This window comes from Schistocerca gregaria, chromosome 8, assembly GCF_023897955.1.
Source record: "Schistocerca gregaria isolate iqSchGreg1 chromosome 8, iqSchGreg1.2, whole genome shotgun sequence".
Taxonomy (NCBI): Eukaryota; Metazoa; Arthropoda; class Insecta; order Orthoptera; family Acrididae; genus Schistocerca; species Schistocerca gregaria.
In genome coordinates, this window is record NC_064927.1 from 167745480 (window position 1) to 167768965 (window position 23486).

Genomic DNA, 23486 nt, shown 5'->3' on the forward strand with positions numbered 1-23486 from the left:
AGTTTTTCCATTCGTCTGTAAAGAATTCGCGTTAGTATTTTGCAGCTGTGGCTTATTAAACTGATAGTTCGGTAATTTTCACATCTGTCAACACCTGGTTTCTTTGGGATTGGAATTATTATATTCTTCTTGAAGTCTGAGGGTATTTCACCTGTCTCATACATCTTGCTCACCAGATGGTAGAGTTTTGTCAGGACTGGCTGTCCCAAGGCCGTCAGTAGTTCCAATGGAATGTTGTCTACTCCGCGGGCCGTGTTTCGACTCAGGTCTTTCAGTGCTCTGTCAAACTCTTCACGCAGTATCGTGTCTCCCATTTCATCTTCATCTACATCCTCTTCCATTTCCATAATATTGTCCTCAAGTACATCGCCCTTGTATAGACCCTCTATATACTCCTTCCACCTTTCTGCTTTCCCTTCTTTGGTTAGAACTGGGTTTCCATCTGAGCTCTTGATGTTCATACAAGTGGTTCTCTTATCTCCAAAGGTCTCTTTAATTTTCCTGTAGGCAGTATCTAACTAACCCCTAGTGAGATAAGCCTCAACATCCTTACATTTGTCCTCTAAGCCATCGCTGCTTAGCCATTTTGCGCTTCCTGTCGATCTCATTTTTCAGATGTCTGTATTCCTTTTTGCCTGCTTCATTTACTGCATTTTTATATTTTCTCCTTTCATCAATTAAATTCAATATTTCTTCTGTTACCCAAGGATTTCTACTAGCCCTCGTCTTTTTACCTACTTGATCCTCTGCTGCCTTCACTACTTCATCCCTCAAAGCTACCCATTCTTCTTCTACTGTATTTCTTTCCCTCATTCCTGTCAGTTGCTCCCTTATGCTCTCCCTGAAACTCTGTACAACCTCTGGTTCTTTTAGTTTATCCAGGTCCTACCTCCTTAAATTTCCACCTTTTTGCAGTTTCTTCAGTTTTAATCTACAGGTCATAAACAATAGATTGTGGTCAGAGTCCACATCTGCCCCTGGAAATATCTTACAATTTACAACCTCGTTCCTAAATCTCTGTCTTACCATTATATAATCTATCTGAAACCTGTCAGTATCTCCAGGCTTCTTCCATGTATACAGCCTTCTTTTGTGATTCTTGAACCAAGTGTTACCTATGATTAAGTTGTCTGTCCAAAATTCTACCAGGCGGCTTCCTCTTTCATTTCTTTGCCCCAGTCCATATTCATCTAGTATGTTTCCTTTTCTCCCTTTTCCTACTACCGAATTCCAGTCACCCATGACTATTAAATTTTTGTCTCCCTTCACTATCTGAATAATTTCTTTTATCTCATCATACATTTCATCAATTTCTTCGTCATCTGCAGAGCTAGTTGCCATATAAACTTGTACTACTGTGGTAGATATGGGCTTCGTATCTATCTTGGCCACAATAATGCGTTCACTATGCTGTTTGTAGTAGCTTATCCGCATTCCTATTTTCCTATTCATTATTAAACCTACTGCTGCATTACCCCTATTTAATTTTGTGTTTATAACTCTGTAGTCACCTGACCAGAAGTTTTGTTCCTCCTGCCACCGAACTTCACTAATTCCCACTATATCTAACTTTAACCTGTCCATTTCCCTTTTTAAATTTTCTAACCTACCTGCCCGATTAAGGGATCTGACTTTCCACGCTCCGATCCGTAGAATGCCAGTTTTCTTTCTCCTGATAACGACATCCTCTTGAGTAGTCCCCGCCTGGAGATCCGAATGGGGGACTATTTTACCTCCGGAATATTTTACCCAAGAGGACGCCATCATCATTTAGTCATACAGTAAAGCTGCATGCCCTCGGGAAAAATTACGGCTGTAGTTTCCCCTTGCTTTCAGCCGTTCGCAGTACCAGCACAGCAAGGCCGTTTTGATTATTGTTACAAGGCCAGATCAGTCAATCATCCAGACTGTTGCCCCTGCAACTATTGAAAAGGCTGCTGCCCCTCTTCAGGAACCACACGTTTGTCTGGCCTCTCAACAGATACCCCTCCGTTGTGGATGAACCTATGGTACGGCTATCTGTATCACTGAGGCACGCAAGCCTCCCCACCAACGGCAAGGTCCATGGTTCATTGGGGGAGGTTCTATACAGTAACTGTAATGAAAGATTCGACAATACGACCCGCCCTCCAGATCGGAAAACGGTTCACAACCAAAGATGTCGACCCTGCTCAGGTACTATATAAGTCCGATTTCAGGAGAGGCCATCCGCCTGCACGCCTCAAAGGCACCTTTCCGCCAGGTACAGTTAAGTTGGACATAGTGTTGGGGGTAATTCATTCAGTTGACTCAGACACATGGCAATCAGTCACAAAAAGTAAGCACAAAAAAAAAAAAAACCACAGGGCGCCCGCAAGCGATAATCCTGGGAGACAGCGGCTAGACCGGCTCACTGCGTCCGCAGCAGCTGCGGTGACGTCAGTCTCAATACTCGCGCACAGGAAACTGGGGCAGCGGACGAACTCAGGAACAATAGCTAACACAGTTGCGTGCAGCTGTGACGTAGGGCGACGCATTTATAGCACAGCACTGTCCTCGCAGCCCGGGGAGCAGGCCGTGGCAGAGTTCAGTGCGCCATGAAGAGCTCAGGGAGGTCTTGCGGCCTTCTGCTGCTGGCGATGGCCGCCGTCTCGAGCGGCCGCAACGCTCGAGATTACTTCGAGGAGTCAGGATTCCAGTATTTCCCTTCTAGGCCTGAGGACGCCCTAGTCTTTTTCATAGCGAATGTTCCACCCCTCATTTGTGAGTCGAAGAATGGCGAATGTGACGGCCGAGGCCACTCGACCTTTTGTGTCGATCTCCCGCGCGGGTACTCGCCCTACACGTGCTGGTTCGAAGGAAATGCAACGGTAGATACCAATTTGAAACTGATAGGAGACAGTCTTCCTTACCTTTTCACTTTCATAAACGGATGGTTAAGAGTTTTTACTCACACCAAAATTTACTGCACAACCAGTTCACTGTTACCAGACGAATATTTTCAACTGAGAGTACAGCGCCCTCATGAGGATCGTCCAGTGAAATGTCGTTTTCTACATGACAATGGAAGGTTGTACCTCAGATTTCCAGGATACCCCACCATCGTTTGCCAAATTGGTACTAAAGCAGGGCGCTTTGATTTTAAGCTGCCCGATATTGATGACCCACTCAAATGCTCGTTCCGGGTGTATTCAGAGTTGCTTCTAGGGGACACACGCACAGAGGAACGCCTCTATCAGTCTCTGATTAGCGGGCTTCCCAGGCGCATATATGGAAGTCCCCCAAGTGTCGTGTGTTCCCACCAAGCAACCTCAAAACAGACGGCGCACTTTCAGCTACTGTTGCAGAGTGGCTCCACTTACGACTGCAGTTTCCCAGACGCTGTTCCTCGGCATCTGGTAAGTGTGAGTCTTTCTGGTTTTCTTTTCGTTGCGTCAAAGCATTGAATTGTCATATCTAGCACCAGCGTGATACGAAATACATAGAGTGGGCAGCCAACCTTTTTAATGAAACTGTTTCTCCATTTACATCCAAATATTTTCCCAGTCCATGAACTGAATCCAGATATCCTGCTTTTCACAAGCAGTCGCCTTGATCATTACGATGCTGATGCATTTCTCCTATGGGAAGAGTTTCTCTCATCAAGGGAACAGCCCCACAGCATGAAACGCTGGTTATACAGACAGGGAAAATGGTATCGGTACTTCTTGGTATCGAGTAGTTTCACTTTGATTCCTTCACTTTCTGTTCGATACCTTTGAAATTATACTTTTACTCAAATCTCTACCATATAGCACGCAACTTATCGAATGATGTATTGCAGTTTTATGCGTACCCAAAATTTTGGCCACATAACTGATGACTGCACTGACAGAAGTATAATAGAACAGTAACATAGGAATTAAAAAGCAAAGAAAACGCAGATTGCGACCAATATGGACAAACTGAACATAATCATTTTGCTACAGTTATGTATTTTCTTGACCCAAAATTCGATTAAGTACATTTTCAGGATCCTAGAGCTAGTGGCCTGGCTATTTCCACAGTAAGCTATATATCAGCAACTAATTTTGCTGCTACAGCTGGAGCCAGCAATTGTGAACCAGATATTGATTCTTCTCTTGGAACCGTGTACGACTTTTAGAATTACTGCAAGACATTAGCACACAGTTAACAAAAGACAAAAAGGTGGAGCAGTCACCTACTTCCTTGTCTGCCAATTCCAGCCACATCACTGCTCTAAGAGCGTGTATTTTCAGAGACAGACAGCACGTTATCAAAGCCAAATAACAAACGACCAGGGAAACAACTGGATAATACTAGCTTTTAATTATTGTCCTCAGAAGGCGTGGGAAACTTAGTTAAGATTTAATTTATTTACATTTCTTTACTGTTGTTATTGTGATATTGAGTTCGAACACTTGTTCGCTGCAGTTCTCCATGCTAGTCTATCCATTCTAGGCCGCTTCAACTGCTGCAATCTACATTCATTTGAACCTGCTTACTGTATTTCTGTATTTATGTCTATGTATCCTTCTACAGCTCTTATCCCCTCCACTACAGAAACACATGCCATTACCAAACTTACTATACCTTGATGCCCATCAACAAATCCCTTCTTTCATTTGAATTGTGCCATAAATTTCTTTTCATCCCAGCTAGATTCAGTACCTCCTCGCTATATATTATACGTTTGCATCTAATCTTCACCATTACATTTGCAAAGTTTCTACTTTCCTCTTGTGTGATCTGATTATTGTCCACGTTTGACATCCTCACAAGGGTAAACCACACACACATTCCTTCAGGAAAGGCTTTCTAACACGTAAATTGGTATCTGATGTTAATAAATCCCTCTTTCTCTACATGTACATACTGCAGACCACTCGGAAGTTCATGGCAGTGGGTACGTCCCACTGTCCCATTCTCGTTTGTAGTGCCTGAAGAATTAGAGTTTAAATTCTTCTGTGCATACTGTAATTAATGTAATCTTGTCCTTACTATTCCAACGGAAGCAATTCATAGGGGCTTTTGGTATATTCCTAAAGCCATCATTTAAAGCTGGTGAACGAAGCTTTTTATCTAGGCTTTCTAACTCAAGTGTATTCCAGTTGAGTTCCTTCACCGTCTCTGTGACACTCCCACGGGTCAAGAAACCTGTGACTATTAGCGCTGCTCTTTTCTGTAAACGTTTAATATCTTCTGCTAGTCCTATCTTGCACGGCTCCCACATACTTGAGGAATGTTGCAGAATGAGCCGTATGAGCGATAAGAGTGACTTGTAAGCAATCTCATTTGTGGACTGATAGCATTTCCTGAAGTCTACTAGCCGCTGTGACCGAGCGATTTAGGAGCCTCTGTCTGGAACCACACTGCTGCTACTGTCTCATGTTCGAATCCTGCCTCGGGCATGGATGTGTGTGATGTCCTTAGGTTAGTTAGGTTTAAGTAGTTCTAAGTTGTAGGGGACTGATGACCACAGATGTTAAGTCCCATAGTGCCTAGAGCCATTTGAACCATTTTGTAGCCTACTACCTGTTTTACCCATGACTGAGGCATTGTATAGAGTGTATAACAGTTGTGTATAATAATTATGTGTTATTTATCGTTGTTCAAAGCAGAACATTGTGTAAAGACTTGTTACAGTTTGAGTGGACATTTTAGAGACTTAGCCACGTTAAGCCATAATATTTGGAAGCGGCAGTAGAACAAGGGAAACCGGCACGTGTGTGACATTGGTCACGTTTCTACCCAAAATCAGGAGGCCGATGCGCAGTGGAGTTTTGGCAGTAGCATTCAGCACTTCGATAGATCAACTACCGAACATATGAGCATTGTTTCCAAGGGAACAACGACCATAGCTGTTCATACATCAGGGTCAATGTTCCAGGAACTGTCAGCATACTGAAGTCTCGGAAGTGAAGTACCTGGCGACGCGGACAGGGACGACAGGGCAATGTCCGACCACACCAGCATATAGGCCAAACAATGAAAAGCCGACACGTCTGCTGACATTGGTCACGTTTCAGCCCAACGTGAGAAGCACAGATCAGGGTCGAAGAGGCAGATAGCGACATTGGCAAAACACCTCCGACAAATGGCTGTGAGGGGTGGCATTTGAGGTGGTACTTTGAAGAGGTCCTTCGAGGGGAGAAAGTAGATATGAAGAAACATCACCTGGATGGACAGATCGATGGTTAATCAGCTGACATCATACTTCGCTACGACGACTTAGCCGCTACGCTGATCGACAGAAGAAGATGTCAGTACCATGTCAAGAGGTCAATGCAGAAGGTGCCATCCCAGATGTTACCAGAAGGAAGGTCGAGTTGTACTTACCCAGGTAGCTGATGAGGACTAAGTGACTGCGACCTCACCAAATAGGTCACCTGTGAACTTAGTGGTTGATGAACTCCGCCAGAAGGTGCCGAACCTGAGGGTTGGAGGTTCGATTCCGAGACGGAGCACTCCACGCCGGGCCGTAGTCGCTTGTTAATAACGCAACGAGTGAATTCACAAGGAGAAGACCACGCCGTCACCGGAGAGTGTCATGGGCAGTTTTTTTTTCGTTTATTGGATTTCGATTCCCCCCCAAGGGGGCGGGCTGGCAGCAACTTAGTACGCCGCTCTTCAGCCTACAGAATTTTTAAAACATAAGAAGATAAGAAACAATAAAAACAGGCGACAAAACGGTGATGTAAAATGTAAAATGTCGGAAAACTGTGGACGGTTAAAACATAAAACTAATGGTGGATGATGATAATAAAATACACAGGAAGCAGACAAGGAAAAAGTAGACAGACAATTAAAAAAACACGGCGAGTCTGGAAACTATTCGCAAGAGAGATAAAAAAATCACACCCTGCAAAAGCATGATGTCTGTTCGCAACACTTCAGAAAAGATGCACAACACTTAACAATCACTAGGAACACTGCACTATAAGGTCAGCATGAAGATGACACACCACAGGCAAGGGCAGATGGGAGGAGGGGACATGGACAGAGGATGGGGAAGAAAAAGGGGGGAGGAGAGGAAAAAACGAAAGGCAGAGGGGGGGGGGGGGGGGACGGCGAAGGGAGAGGACTCAGAAGGAGGGAGCAAGGTAGATGCGAGAGGGAATGGGGAAGGCAGAGGAAGGAAAACGGAAAAGGACTTAAGGGAGGCAGAGAGAGGGTAGGCGGAGAAAAACAGTATGGAGTGGGGGGGGGGGGGGAGGCGAAGAGGGAGCCTGGGAAAACGACAAAGGAATGGAGGGGGGTGAGGATCAGAGTTGATACGAGGAATAAATGGAGGGAGAGAGGGCATCATCTGGGAGGGGGAGTTGATGGAAGCCACCATGGGAAAGGAGATGAAATGTGTACACATGGAGGGTAGGGGGGACACAACAGTGAAGGCTTGGCAGAGGGCGAGGGTTGGTGAGGAGCGGAGCAACCGAGGGATGAGGGGAGTTAAGGTGGTGGGAGGTGTAGAGTATGTGGATACGTTCAAGGAAAAGCAGCAGATGGGGGAAAGGAATCAGGTCGTAGAGGATCCACGTGGAGGACGGGAGGCTTATACGGAAGGCGAGGTGGAGTGCATGGAGCTCGAAGGACTGGAGGGACTTATAGAATTTTTGGGGGGGGGGGGCGGTCAAGGGCAGTGTACTGAACGGAAGAAAACGCTGTAGGCCCCTCGCTGCAACACGAGCCATCGCTGCATCAGCTGATACCGGAATCTTCACACTACGACTCCGCCGCCCAGCCGCCACGAGGAAATGAGAGAGTTAAAACACAATATGTGGTATCGATAGCTACGATGTCCCGGCGTAGGTGCAAGTGCTTAGGTTGGTACTTCGACACCGATACCGACGACAGCCCCCTCTAGCCGGCGCTGTGCAGCTCTACGAGCGCCACTCCGGATTTAGTCCATTCGATTCCGAGCCGACGACCAAGCAACTTAGTTTCTACTTCATAGGGGGCTAGCCATTACAAACTTTGTTACTTCAGTTGCTTCAATGATAATTTGTCAAACTAATAGCAGCTGTTAGCGTTGATGGCTGTGCGGCTTTGCACCTACGTGCTCTTCTCAGCCAAAGTTAAGTAAAATTATTTGTACATGTTCATACACCAGTAAAAGAGTTTTAACTTGTACACAGTACCGCAGTACTTCACCGTTTCCTGCTCCTATTCGCTTCCTACATTCGGCCTACCCTTGAGTTTACAGGCGCAGACCATGCGCTGCCTACCAGGTGGGATATAAAACAATGTACAGGGTGTACATAAATTCCGGGAACACTTTCAGTTATTTACTGCACAAGAACCAAAAATTCTAGAGATATCGTGTCATTTTGAAGAGAAACCCTGAAAGGTTTTTTTCCATGTATACCACCACGGCGTAGTTTGGTAACTTGTCTATAGTCAGCCCTAGTCGCAAAAGTGGCGAGCTCAGTTGTCTGTTGTGTTCGACAATAACAAGTGTGCTACAGCTGTTCAACGGATGTGTAGAGCCAAGTACAGTTAGAAGCCACCAAGAAGGAAGGCCATTTACCAGTGGCACAACAAATTTGTTACGATGGGTTGCTTGTGCCCGGCAAAGAGAAGCGGACGTCTCAGTGTGAGTGAAGTGAATGTGGAGCACGTACGAGAGACATTCGTAAGGATTCCAAAATTATCAGTGCGTTGTGCATCCCGTGAACTCGAAATGGCTCCAGTGACAGTGTGGAATGTCCTGCGACAGAAGCTATCTATGAAACCATTCAGATTAGACTAGTGCAGAAGCTCAATGATGACGACAAAGAGAAGCGTTTTGAGTTGCAACAACTGAATGAGGATGGCGATGGCATTGTTGTTCGCTTAATTTTGAAAGACGAAGCCACTTTTCACACTAATGGGAAAGTGAACAGATGTTATTTTCGAATCTGGGGTACAAATCATCCACACGACTGCATTGAATTTGAGTGTGATTCCTCAAAGGTAAAAGTTTTTTGCGCCCTGTCACGTGGAAAACTGTACGGGCCATTCTTCTTCGCCGAGAGCACTGTCACTGGATGTTCCTACTTGGACATGTTGCTGATGCCTCAAATGCAATTGGACTCTCCGGTCACCTTTCAGCAGGATGGGGCTCCACCCTATTTTCATAGTGAAGTTCCTGGGTATCTGAACACGGAGCTGCCGCATTGATGGATCGGCCGTTCTATGGAAGGGGACAGGTGTTTCATGAAATTCCTCCCCAATCACCAGTCCTTAGTGTGCCTTTTTTTCTGTGAGGACACATTAACGCTCTGGTGTATGTACCGCCTCTACCAAGTGATGTACCAGAGCACCGGGAGAGAATACGGAAGCGGCTGCCACTGTCAACGATGCCAGGCTGGGAGGGATGTGGTAAAAATTCGATTACGGTATTGACGTCTACCAGCTCACTCATGGTTCAAATATGGAATGTTTGTCAAAAAAACTTTCATAGCTTCTCTTCAAAATGCAATATGTATGACATCTGTACAATGTTTAGTTCTTGTGCAATAAATAATCGAAAGTGTTCTCGGACTTTATGTACACCATGTATTATTCTATTTGTTTAAAGGGTCTTGTGTGTCAATAAATTACTGTTAGTGGAACCACCAATGGTTCACTCACACCTCACATTCTGATCCAAGGAACGAGCCCATCCCACCGCCCACAAAGTGGCGTTTCCACCATCCATGACAAAATAATGGCCTCGGCTGCCATCTGTCACTTACACTCAATACATAGTATCACGCTCCAGTTCATGTCTCTACTAAGTGCTACACCCAGACTTTCCTATGATTTTACCAACTGCCACTCACTGATGTTATTTTCATAGGGTTTTGTGAAGTGCACAATTTTAAATTTCTGAGAATTTGATGTAAGTTGCTGTCTCTGCACCACTTTCAAATCTTACCAAGAACTCAGTCAAACACTTCTCGAAAATTGAGAATTATTGCAGCTGCCTGACTGATATACTGCTTTCAGTATGCGATAAAAGTGTTATAAGTATGGTGCCGCGTCATAATGTAAAAACTTTTACTGGTAAAACCTACTTCTCGTTCACGATTTTAGCGGCCTTCCGCTGAACCTACAGCTACAACTGTCAGTATGACATGTGAGAGAAGTACGAGTTGGATTCCGCATGATGTATGTTTTCGAAATCCATGATGGTTGGCATGGAGGAGACACTCCATTATGTTTGAGTTCAGAATATGTTCTAAAATTCTATAAGAAATGGATATCAAGGAAACTGGACTGAAGTCTTGTGGAACACGTCTGCTACGCTTCTCGTGACGGGTGGGACCTTTGTTTTGTTTGGGGGATCTACGATGGATTGTAGTTAACAGAGGGACTAACACAGTCGTAAATTGAGTATATAAATTGACAGGCATTCCAGCGGACCCGTGGCCTTTGTTCAATTTTATCGATTTTAGCTGTTGCTCAACGTACAGATGAACTGAGGTTTACTGCAAAGCTTTCGGTCACTTCATGAGGTGATTCTGGTCATCGATAGGAAGATTGTATGTCCATCCTTGATACTGGGTCTTGCAGAAACAATCTTGCATGGAGCTTCCATTTCTATTTCAGTGGATTTGAGTTTTTGGTCTATTGTGACATATACATCACCTCCTTTTCCCGCTAGCCTATGCTTTCGACATACACTTAAATTTTTGCCCAAAGATCTCAAGTGCTGCTTTTAGGAGTGCTGCTTGTCTCTGGAATCATTCATGTATTACGTCGGAGTCCAGACGACAGGCATAGTTTGTTCCAATGTGTGCCACAATCTCCATTTTGTTGCGCGCTGTTGCCTTAATGACTGGCAGAATAGCCTGTTCGACATTCTGAATGAGACCTTCCGGCATACACAATGAGTGCACCATTAACGTATAATTCGTGTCCGTTTCAGTATGTGCCTAACCACCATGTCATGGAAGTGAAACATGGTCGATAAACGGTTTGGACAAGAAGAGAGTAGAGTCTTTCCAAATATGGTGCTACAGAATAATGATGTTGATTAGTTGGGTAGGTCACGTAACTAATGATTAGATAGTGAACAGTATTGGGGAGAAAATAAATTTGTCGCATAACTTGACTATAAGAAGACATCGGTCAATAGAGCACATTTTGAGACAAGTGGTCACGAGTTTAGTATTAAACTGGAATGTGGGAGGCATAAATTGTAGAGCTAGACAGAGTACAGTAAGCAGATTCAGAAGGATTAGGCTGCAGTAGATTAAAAGTATCAAACGTTACTTCTGTAACTAACGAATACTCTGTTTTAGTTACACGTATGTTTCTCGTCATGAGAAAATTTGGTCTGCTTGAAGCTCATCTGCAGAAGCGGAAGAGAAGCGAAGTCATCAGTCTCTAAGCGACTTTGTGCGGGCAGCCATGTTCCCTTCCCCATGTTTATCTCTTATGTAAGATTATATATTGGACCCAGAATCTTCAATTGTCTCACCTTTCTATTCCAGTCTACTAGTTTTGCTCTCTACGTCTCCTTTAAGTCGGATGCTATTCCCTCGTGTTCCTTCTAATTGTGTTTCCGACAAATTCGTCTTCTCGCCAATTTTCCGATATCCTTCTCATTTCCTCTCTCATCACTCTTCTTAATACTCATCATCCTTCTATGGTACCACACAGAAAATGCTTCGACTCTTTTCTTTTTAGACTTTTCCACAGCCCATGACTGATTTTCGTAGGATGCTCCAGACGTGCAAATATTTCTTTCTTAAACAACGATTATGTTTCTTACTTATAGACCTTTTTTGGTGTGGTGATGTCTTTTTACGATTCTATTTTCCTGTGTTAATCTGCTTCTTGTATCCTTCCTGTATCGTCGTCACGCGTTATTTGGCTTCCCATGTGACAGAATACCTTAATTCGGCTGCTGCGTGGTCCTCAGTGTTGACGTTTGATTTGTCGTTAATCTCATTTCTGCTGCTGCTCAGCACTTTTACACTTATTTCATTTGTTCTCTATCCACATGCAGCCAATCGGGCTTTTCATTGCATTCCAGCAGGATAACGATGTTGTCAGGAACTAAGAGTCGTAACTTTCCACACCGACCTTTGACCTCAATGCTGAATCTTTTTTTTTTTCATTTCAACCGTTTTTGGTCCTTTTGGCCACAGCTGTTGCTTTTGTACCGCAGCGTAGTTTACCATCGCCACTTATCCACGATCACAATATTTGATGTAGACTGGGCTCAGTTACCGATATGTAGGAATGGTCCACAGGCACAGGCGGCCATTCTTAGTTGTAGGGGCACTGCCATTTGTGAACAACATTGAACAATTTGGTGTACATCGTCGCCGGTAGCGTACGTACACAGTATAGAGATTAAACTGTTCAAATATGTAAGCGACAGCCAGTAAGTCAAGTCGTTTCATTTTTGAACCTACATCACAATGATAGGCTACTCGCCAACGGATGCCGGTGTATTTATTGCAGTAAAGAGCTTTCTAATATTTGATGATGTTGTTGCAGATCTTGAATTTGGAATAAACTGAATGACGGCAAGCTTCAAAAGTGAGACAAACGTGGTAGTATGATGCATTTTAGACCACCTACATCAGGACATGTAGCGGCAGAGCGTTTGAGAAGCGATGTGACCAAAAATCGTTAGATGTTTTGGTCTTCCGTAAAATCAGTAAGTGGATAAAAATCATATTTTCAGTCAGACAGTGACCATACAGGCACTGAGACAGAGGGAGACATAGAAAAAACGGAAATATTGAATTCGGTTCAAATTGGCTCTGAGCACTATGGGACTCAACATCTGAGGTCATCAGTCCCCTAGCACTTAGAACTACTTAAACTTAACTAGACTGAAGCGTCTAGAACCGCTCTACCACACCGGCCGGCTGTGAATTTGGTCTTTCGAAACGGTTTCAATGAGGAAGACTGTAACATGGTTTCTCTGCCCGCTCGTTACAAGTATGCAGAAAATGCATACACAGAAAAAAGTGGGGGCAATAGGAAATTAACCAAAATCTCTGAACGTCGGATAGCATGTGGACCAGATGAGATAACTTTGCGATCCTACACTCACGATGTGAATTAATTTGGTCTGCTTCAAACAGTAGTCTATCGTAGGTCTGTGGAATGACGAATAGTTTAAGCGAATGGAAAGAGATGGAGATCAATAACGTTCGCAGCGAGGGTCTTTGGCAAACGCAGATAATTACAGTGCTATATCGCTGACGTCCTTCTTTTGTAGATTTAAGAAACACATACTCCTGGCAATTTAAAATTGCTACACCAAGAAGGTGACGTGCTACATACGCGAAATTTAACCGACAAGAAGACGATGCTGTGATATACAAATGATTAGCTTTTCATTCACAAAAGTTTGGCGCCGATGGCGACACCTACAACGTGCTGACATGAGGAAAGTTTCCAACCGATTTCTCATACACAAACAGCAGTTGACCGGCGTTGCCTGGTGAAACGTTGTTGTGATGCCTCGTGTAAGAAATGCGTACCATCACGTTTCCGATTTTGATAAAGATCGGATTGTAGCCTATCGCGATTGCGGTTAATCGTATCGTGACATTGCTGCTCGCGTTGGTCGAGATCCAATGACTGTTGGCAGAATATAGACTCGGTGGGATCAAGAGGGTAATACGGGACGCCGTGCTGGATCCCAACGGCCTCCTATCTCTAGCAGTCGAGATGACAGGCATCTTATCCGCACGGCTGTAACGGATCGTGCAACCACGTCTCGTTCCCTGAGTCAACAGATGGGGACGTTTGCAAGACAACCATCTGCACGAACAGTTCTACGACGTTTGCAGCAGCATGTACTATTAGCTCGGAGACCAAGGCTGCGGTTACCCTTGACACTGCATCACAGACAGGAGCGCCTGCGATGGTGTACTCATCGACGAACCTGGGTTCGCGAATGGCAAAACGTCATTTTTTCCGATGAATCCAGGTTCTGTTTACAGCATCATGACGGTCGAATCCGTGTTTGGCAACATCGCGGAGAACGCACAATGGAAGCGTGTATTCGTCATCGCCATACTGGCGTATCACCTGTCGTGATGGTATGGGGTGCTATTGGTTACGCGTCTCGGTCACCTCTTGTTCGCATTGACGGCACTTTGAACAGTGGACGTTACACTTCAGATGTGTTACGACCCGTGGCTTTACCCTTCATTCGATTCTTACGAAACCGTACATTCCAGCACGATAATGCATGACCACATGTTGCAGGTTCTGTACCGGCCTTTCTCGAAGAAGAAATACAGATGATAAATGGGTATTCATTGGACAAATATATTATACTAGAACTGACATGTGATTACATTTCACGCAATTTGGGTGCATAGATCCTGAGTAATTAGTACCCAGAACAAACACGTCTGGCCGTAATAACGGCCTTAATACGCCTGGCCATTGAGTAAAACAGAGCTTGGATGACGTGTACAGGTACAGCTCCCCATGCAGCTTCAACACGATACCACAGTTCATCAAGAGTAGTGACCAGCCGTTTTTAGTTGGTGAGAGATCTGGCGAATGCGCTGGCCAGGGCACTAGTAGAACGTTTTCTATATCCAGAATGGCCCGTACAGGACCCGCAACGTGCGGTCGTTCATTATCCTGCTGAAATATAGGGTTTCACAGGTATCGAATGAAGGGTAGAGCCATGGGTCGTAACACAACTGTTGAAAGTGCCGTCAGTGCGTACAAGAGGTGACCGAGACGTGTAACCAATGGCACCGCATACCGTCATGCCGGATGATACGCCAGTATAGCGATGACGAATACACGCTTCTAATATGCATTCACCGCAATGTCGCCAAACATGGATGCGACCATCATCCGAAAAAATGACGTTTTGCTCTTCGTGCATTCAGGTTCGTCGTTGAGTACACCATCGCAGGCGCTCCTGTCTGTGATGCAGCGTCAAGGGTAACCATAGCCATGGTCTCCGAGCTAATAGTACATGAAACTGCAAACGTCGTCGAACTGTTTGTGCAGATGGTTGTTGTCTTGCAAACGTCCCCATCTGTTGACTCAGGGATCGAGACGTGGCTGCACGATCCGTTACAGCCATGAGGATAAAATGCCTGTAATGTCGACAGCTGGTGATCCGAGGCCTTTGGGATCCAGCACGGCGTTCCGTATTATCCTCCTGAACCCACCGAGTCCATATTCACCCAACAGTCATTGGATCTCGACCAACGCGAGCAGCAATGTCGCGATACGATAAACCGCAATCGCGATAGGCTACAATCCGATCTTTATCAAAATCGGAAACGGGATGGTACGCATTTCTCCTCCTTACACGAGGCATCACAACATCGTTTCACCAGGCAACGCAGGTCAACTGCTGTTTCTGTATGAGAAATCGGTTGGAAACTTTTCTCATGTCACCACGTTGTAAGTGTTGCCACCGGTGCCAAACTTTTGTGAATGAAAAGCTAATCATTTGCATATCACAGCATCTTCTTCCTGTCGGTTAAATTTCGCGTCTGTATCGCGTCATCTTCGTGGTGTAGCAATTTTAATGGCCAGTATTGTAATACCTGCTAATACCGTACCATCCTTCTGCCCGGCGTAGTGAAGCAACTCCATGTGCCATGTACTCAACAAGTCGTTGGAAGTTCCTTGCAAACATACTGAACCATGCTGTCTCTACAGCCGGCCATAATTGCGAAAGTATTGCCGGTGCAGGAATTTGAGCACGAACTGACCTGTCAATTATATCCCATAAGAATTAGTTGTAATTCATGTGGGGCGATCCCAATGGCCAAATCATTCTCGATAATTGTCCAGAATGTTCATTAAACAAATAGCGAACAATAATGGCCCGATGAGACAGTGCTTTAGCATCCATTAAAATTCCATCAGTTTGGGAACATGAAGTCCACGAATAGCTGAAAGTGGTTTCCATGTTGCCGAACATAACAATTTCCAGTCAATGATCGGTTCAGTTGGACCAGACCCAGTACATTCCATGTAAACACAGCCCACGCATTATGGAGCCACCACCAGCTCGCATCCGGCCGCGGTGGCCGTGCGGTTCTAGGCGCTCCAGTCCGGTGCCGCGCTGCTGCTACGGTCGCAGGTTCGAATCCTGCCTCGGGCATGGGTGTATGTGTGATGTCCTTAGGTTAGTTAGGTTTAAGTAGTTCTACGTTCTAGGGGACTGATGACCACCGCAGTTGAATCCCATAGTGCTCAGAGCCATTTGAACCATTTTGAACCAGCTTGCACAGTGCCTGGTTAACAATCTGCGTCCATAGCTTCGTCAGATGTGGGCCACACTCGAACCCTACCATTTCTTACCAACTGAAATCGGGACTCATCTGACCTGGCCACGGTTGTCTAGTTGCCTAGGATCCAGTCGACTTGTACGTGAGCCCAGGCGAGGCCCTGCAGGCGTTGTCGTGCTGTTGGCTAAGGCATTCGAGTTGTTCATCTGCTGGTACATCCCATTAACGGTAGATTTAGCCTCTCTGTCCTAACGGATACGTTCGTCGTACGCCCCAAATAGATTTCTGCGGTTATTGTCTGTTAGTAGCACTGACAACTCTGCGCAAACGGCGCTGCTCTCGGTTGGCCGTGATGATAGATAATGACTTAAATTTGGTATTCTCCTCATAGTCCTCGCACTGTGAATCTCGGAATACTGAATTTCCTAACGCTATCAGAAATGGAATATCCCATGTTTCTAGCTCCACCTACCATTCCGCGTTCAAAGTCTTTTAATTCCCGTCCAACGGCCCAAATCACGTCACAAATCTTTTCACATGAACCGCTTGAGAACAAATGACAGATCCAACTAGGCACTGGCCATTTATATCTTGTGTACGTCATAATACTGGCATATGTGTATGTGCATATCGTTACCTTCCATACTACGTCACGTTCTCGGAAACCCAAACTGTGACACATTGAAGGTAGAAATCGACAGTGCTCTTGATTTTCTGAATCGCGTGCGTACGTGCGTGCGTACGTGCGTGTGTAATAGCGTGTGTAATAGCGTGTGTATGTGTCCCACAAAATGATTACGATGAACAAACTCAAAGAAATAATAAGAGCACATAACAGCGTTTACCAACATTCATTTTACTCATACACCATTTGTAAAAGAAAAAGAGGAAAAGATAGTGATACCACAGGTACACTCTGGCACACGCGGGAAGTTATCTTACGGAGTACGGATGTAGATGTAAATGTGAGTCACAATTTTGCAATACAGTGTACGATGCAATAGGGATTTGAAGGCGATGTCCTGTGGTGTGGTTACACAGCATGATTCGTGTGCAACACTCTCCTATGCACGACCACTAGTACGTGTCGGTGAGTAGCAGTCATCCCCGTTCACGGCGAAATGTGTCGGAATGACAGACCTATCTTACATGCGTCGTCACAGATCACATGCTGTTATTCTGTCATTTGACGTCCACGGAGGAAACTGCCACTGGTCTGCATACTTTCTTTCTAGAATGAGATTTTCACTCTGCATTGGAGTGTGCGTTGATATGAAACCTCCTGGCAGATTAAAACTGTGTGCCAGACCGAGACTAAAAACTCGGTACCTTTGTCTTTCGCGGGCAAGTGCTCTACCAAGGAAGGTAGTTTGGAAGGTAGGAGACAAGGTACTGGCAGAAGTACAGCTGTGAGGACGCGGCGTGAGTGGTGCTTGGGTAGCTCAGTTGGTAGAGCACTTGCCAGCGAAAGGCAAAAGTCGCGAGTTCGAGTCTCGGTCCGAAACACAGTTTTAATCTGTCAGGAAGTTTCATATTTTCATTCTGTTTGTTAGTTTGACACTAATTGACACTGACGCAAGACTGAATTTCCCCCTCAAACAAGAGATGTCGCAACTATGTCTACACATGCGACGCAAGTCTGAAGTGTGGTTTTAAGTGCACGTTACTGCACGTCCATTTAAGCTTCGATTGATTCAAGCCTTTTTCTTTGCGTATTACAATTTTCACAAGTGTTAATGCAATAATCAACTTACGTTTCAGTACATAAATGTCTAATGCAAGAAAACTGTTATCCATACCTCAAGCAAATATGCACTTAAAGAATATCTGGCAGCTTTTAGTTTCATGATTTTTAGAGCGTGTAATCACAGGGTGTGTAAAAGCTCCTCTGCGAGTACTGACATTGCCTCATACACTCCTGGAAATTGAAATAAGAACACCGTGAATTCATTGTCCCAGGAAGGGGAAACTTTATTGACACATTCCTGGCGTCAGATACATCACATGATCACACTGACAGAACCACAGGCACATAGACACAGGCAACAGAGCATGCACAATGTCGGCACTAGTACAGTGTATATCCACCTTTCGCACCAATGCAGGCTGCTGTTCTCCCATGGAGACGATCGTAGAGATGCTGGATGTAGTCCTGTGGAACGGCTTGCCATGCCATTTCCACCTGGCGCCTCAGCTGGACCAGCGTTCGTGCTGGACGTGCAGACCGCGTGAGACGACGCTTCATCCAGTCCCAAACATGCTCAATGGGGGACAGATCCGGAGATCTTGCTGGCCAGGGTAGTTGACTTACACCTTCTAGAGCACGTTGGGTGGCACGGGATACATGCGGACGTGTATTGTCCTGTTGGAACAGCAAGTTCCCTTGCCGGTCTAGGAATGGTAGAACGATGGGTTCGATGACGGTTTGGATGTACCGTGTACTATTCAGTGTCCCCTCGACGATCACCAGAGGTGTACGGCCAGTGTAGGAGATCGCTCCCCACACCATGATGCCGGGTGTTAGCCCTGTGTGCCTCGGTCGTATGCAGTCCTGATTGTGGCGCTCACCTGCACGGCGCCAAACACGCATACGACCATCATTGGCAACGAGACAGAAGCGACTCTCTTCGCTGAAGACGACACGTCTCCATTCGTCCCTCCATTCACGCCTGTCACGACACCACTGGAAGCGGGCTGCAAGATGTTGGGGCGTGAGCGGAAGACGGCCTAACGGTGTGCGGGACCGTAGCCCAGCTTCATGGAGACGGTTGCGAATGGTCCTCGCCGATACCCCAGGAGTAACAGTGTCCCTAATTTGCTGGGAAGTGGCGGTGCGGTCCCCTACGGCGCTGCGTAGGATCCTACGGTCTTGGCGTGCATCCGTGCGTCGCTGCGGTCCGGTCCCAGGTCGACGGGCACGTGCACCTTCCGCCGACCACTGGTGACAACATCGATGTACTGTGGAGACCTCACGCCCCACGTGTTGAGCAATTCGGCGGTACGTCCACCAGGCCTCCCGCATGCCCACTATACGCCCTCGCTCAAAGTCCGTCAACTGCACATACGGTTCACGTCCACGCTGTCGCGGCATGCTACCAGTGTTAAAGACTGCGATTGAGCTCCATATGCCACGGCAAACTGGCTGACACTGACGGCGGCGGTGCACAAATGCTGCGCAGCTAGCGCCATTCGACGGCCAACACCGCGGTTCCTGGTGTGTCCGCTGTGCCGTGCGTGTGATCATTGCTTGTACAGCCCTCTCGCAGTGTCCGGAGCAAGTATGGTGGGTCTGACACACCGGTGTCAATGTGTTCTTTTTTCCATTTCCAGGAGTGTATATTTGTTGTTAAAGCTTCAGAGGAGCAGTGACCTTATGGGTTCTTATGTACGAATAAATTATTTCAATTTACTGTATAAAGTTTGGTTGGAGCCTGTAAAGCGAAACTAATGATCCATCTCATGGCAGACGTTCGGACTCTATTAGATTGTCAAGATGTCTCTCACGGAATCGAGGGCAGTTTCTTGCACTATTCTGGATGGGGTGCCCTAGTAACTAAATTTAGTACTCTTACTCTGTCTCTGTCTCTCTCCCTCTCTCTTTCACAGCCACTCCTTTCTGTTTCACTCTTTCTGCGTCAATATAGCATTTCGAAGAATTTCTCATCTAATAGCGGTGGGGTGGGAATGGAAGGGAGACAGGAGCAACATTAGTGTCCGTCTTTATGTATTTATACATTGCTCTTAATAGTATAGTATTACATTACACCGCCATCAATTCTTTAAATACATACAGAATTTCATTTCATAATGTAACAAGGAATTCTGTACACTGAAGCTCTAAAGATAGTCGTACACACATGCATATTCAAATACCGAGGTATGTAAACAGGCAGAATACGGCGCTGCGGTCGACAAAACCTATACAAAACAACAAGTATCTGGCGCAGGTGTTAGATCTGTTATTGCTGCTACGATGGCGGTTTATCGATATTGGAGTGAGTTTGAACGTAGTGTTACACTCGGTGGACGAGCGATGTGAGACAGATATCGCTGTGGGCGGAAAAATATCCTGCAAGAACGGGACCAACGGCGACTAAGGAGAATCGTTCAACGTGAGAGAAGTGCAACTCTTCAGCAAATTACTAGAGATTGCAATGGTGTGCCATTAACAAGTGTCTACATGCGAACAATTCAACGATACCATCGATATGGGCTTTAGGAGCCGAAGGCCCACTCATGTACCCTTGACGACTGCACGACACAAAGGTTTGCGCCTCGCCTGACCCATTAAAACCAATATTTTGCCTGGTTGGACGACTGGCGTTTAAAATTGTATCGAGTGGATGGACGTCTACGGCTATGGAGGCAACCTCATGAATCCATGGTCCCTGCATATCAGCAGGGGATTGTTCAAGCTGGTGGAGGCCCTGCAATGGTGTGGAGCGTCGCAGGTGGAGTGATATGCGACCCTTGATACTTCTAGGTACGACTCCTACAGGTAAGAGATACGTAAGCATCCTGTCTGATCACCTGCACCCAGTCATGTCCATTATGCATTACGACAGACTTGGGCAATTCCACCAGGACAATGCGACGCTCCAGAATCGCTACAGAGTGTCTCCAGGTACACTCTTCTGAGTTTAAACACTTTGGCTGCCCATCAAACTCCCCAGACACGAACATTATTGAGCATATCTGGGATGTCTTGCAACATGCTATTCAGAAGAGATTTCTAGCTCTTACAGATTTATGGACAGCCCTGCAGGATTCATGGTGTCATTTCCCTCCACGGACATTAGTCGAGTGCTGCGGCACTTAAGCGTGCTCACGGTTGTCCTACACGATATTAGGCAGGTGCACCAGTTTCTTTGGTTCTTCAGTGTAAATACTGGTTAATATTTTAAGTCACAAAGTTGGGAATATGCTAACAAAATCTTGCAGTAGATTCTCTGCCATAATATTAAGTGGAGAACACTTCCTCTTATTATCATTTCCGCCATGGAGAAGAAATAAAAACTTTGAGGTTCGCCGATGACATTGTAATTCTGTCAGAGACAGCAAAGGACTTGGAAGAGCAGTTGAATGGAATGGACAGTGTCTTGAAAGGAGGATATAAGATGAACATCAACAAAAGCAGAACGAGGATAATGGAATGTAGTCGAATTAAGTCGGGTGATGCTGAGGGAATTAGATTAGGAAATGAGACACTTAAAGTAGTAAAGGAGTATTGCTATTTGGGAAGCAAAATAACTGATGATGGTCGAAGTAGAGAGGATATAAAATGTAGACTGGCAATGGCAAGGAAAGCGTTTCTGAAGAAGAGAAATTTGTTAACATTGAGTATTGAATTAAGTCGGGTGATGCTGAGGGAATTAGATTAGGAAATGAGGCACTTAAAGTAGTAAAGGAGTATTGCTATTTGGGAAGCAAAATAACTGATGATGGTCGAAGTAGAGAGGATATAAAATGTAGACTGGCAATGGCAAGGAAAGCGTTTCTGAAGAAGAGAAATTTGTTAACATTGAGTATAGATTTAAGTTTCGGGAAGTTATTTCTGAAAGTATTTGTATGGAGTGTAGCCATGTATGGAAGTGAAACATGGACGATAAATAGTTTGGACAAGAAGAGAATAGAAGCTTTCGAAATGTGGTGCTACAGAAGAATGCTGAAGATTAGATGGGTAGATCACATAACTAATGAGGAAGTATTGAATAGGATTGGGGAGAAGAGAAGTTTGTGGCACAACTTGACCAGAAGAAGGGACCGGTTGGTAGGACATGTTCTGAGGCATCAAGGGATCACCAATTTAGTATTGGAGGGCAGCGTGGAGGGTAAAAATCGTAGAGGGAGACAAAGAGATGAATACACTAAGCAGATTCAGAAGGATGTAGGTTGCAGTAGGCACTGGGAGATGAAGAAGCTTGCACAAGATAGAATAGCATGGAGAGCTGCATCAAACCAGTCTCAGGACTGAAGACAACAACAACAACAACAACGATGCACCGACATCAAGTAATATGCTGTACTATTATACAAAGAGATTTAGATGTTGACACAATTTTCTAATAAATGTATTGCTGTAATATAGGTTGTGCTATTTATTTATTAATAAATTGTGATGTTGAAATAATTGCTATTAATATTATTAATCAATGTTTTGCAGAATACTATTTAACATGTATATTTAAATTAATGTAGTTACAAATTCGTCTCGAATGCGTCATCAGTTCAAACATTGTTTTAAATTTCAGTAACCTCTAATTTACATGGCCAGCCTGTGATGGAGTGTGCCTTAACCAATTTTGCCTGTTGTTCTCTCTGTTCCAGCCACAACCAGAGGACACGCCACGAGACTAACAGCGTATCTCCGTCAGCGGAACGGAAGATTCTTTACGACAGCAAAGCTGGAACACTAGCGAAAATAGTCAGAAAATTATTTTATACAAATGTAATAAATATGAGTATTTTACGTTTAAAGTTTGCGTAATGTAACCTTATTCCAATTTTATCCACGCTCCTTTAGAAATCCTCCTGCCGAGTAAATTCCATAGTTGTGCATTAATAGGAATGGCTGCACTTTCCAGATACACAAATATTACTCTATTGTATGATTTTAGTAACACTACTGCGTAGTAATTGGGAATCTGGATAAGATGTGTAGTATCGTCCGGAGAAATAAGTTTAATCCATTACCTTTAGTGTTCCACAGCTGGTATAAATGAAAAGAAGAATGGCTGGAGTTAAATGCCCTGGCGACGAGCTCGTTAGAGGAGAAGCACCACCTAGGTTTGAGTATTTATAGGGAGAGATATCTGCTGTGCTCTCTCTAAGCAACCACCTTGGCATAGGCTAAAGTGACTTTGGGAATCACAATTAGTGGCTTATTTGAAGGCTGCAGTCTTTTAAGATGACTTCTGTACATTAAGCATTATCAAAATTTCGTAATAGTCCCTAACATGCTGTGAACTACGAAGATGAAGCACGTGTAGCGAAATTTTAAAATGCCTGATTCTCCTATATTGTGAAAGGCATACCAGGTTTCTGGGCTTATGATGATTTCTACCTCCAGGAGATTTGAACCTACGTTCTCTCGAATGTGACTGCAGTGTGAGACAACCTTTCTCGGTCACTGGTGAATGAAGGCCTTGCCCACTCCTTTCTCTATTCTCAGCATCGCTCAGCCAGCTCGTGACTAATCTCCCTGGATTCTTCTCTATATCTTCTGCATTTCACTTCTGTGAATGTTCTAACGCTGTCATCGTATATTGATATTTCCTTCGTGTATCTCTGTGTTTT

General features: G+C 45.0%; 1 protein-coding gene across 1 annotated transcript; it reads left to right on the top strand.

Annotated features, from left to right (window-relative positions):
- The first annotated feature begins 2542 nt into the window (after positions 1–2542).
- LOC126284270 (uncharacterized) lies at positions 2543–22667 on the top strand. Its single transcript, XM_049983085.1, has 2 exons — positions 2543–3377; positions 22518–22667. Exons 1-2 carry the CDS (start codon positions 2577–2579, stop codon positions 22545–22547), a joined length of 831 nt encoding a protein of 276 aa, XP_049839042.1. The 5' UTR covers positions 2543–2576; the 3' UTR covers positions 22548–22667.
- The last annotated feature ends 819 nt before the right edge of the window (positions 22668–23486 follow it).

Excerpts from the sequence above, each read along its gene's own strand:
- LOC126284270 (XM_049983085.1), top strand. The coding sequence starts at position 2,577 with ATGAAGAGCTCAGGGAGGTCTTGCGGCCTTCTGCTGCTGGCGATGGCC. Across the intron at positions 3,378-22,517 it reads ACGCTGTTCCTCGGCATCTG|CCACAACCAGAGGACACGCC; the intron begins GTAAGTGTGAGT and ends TCTCTGTTCCAG.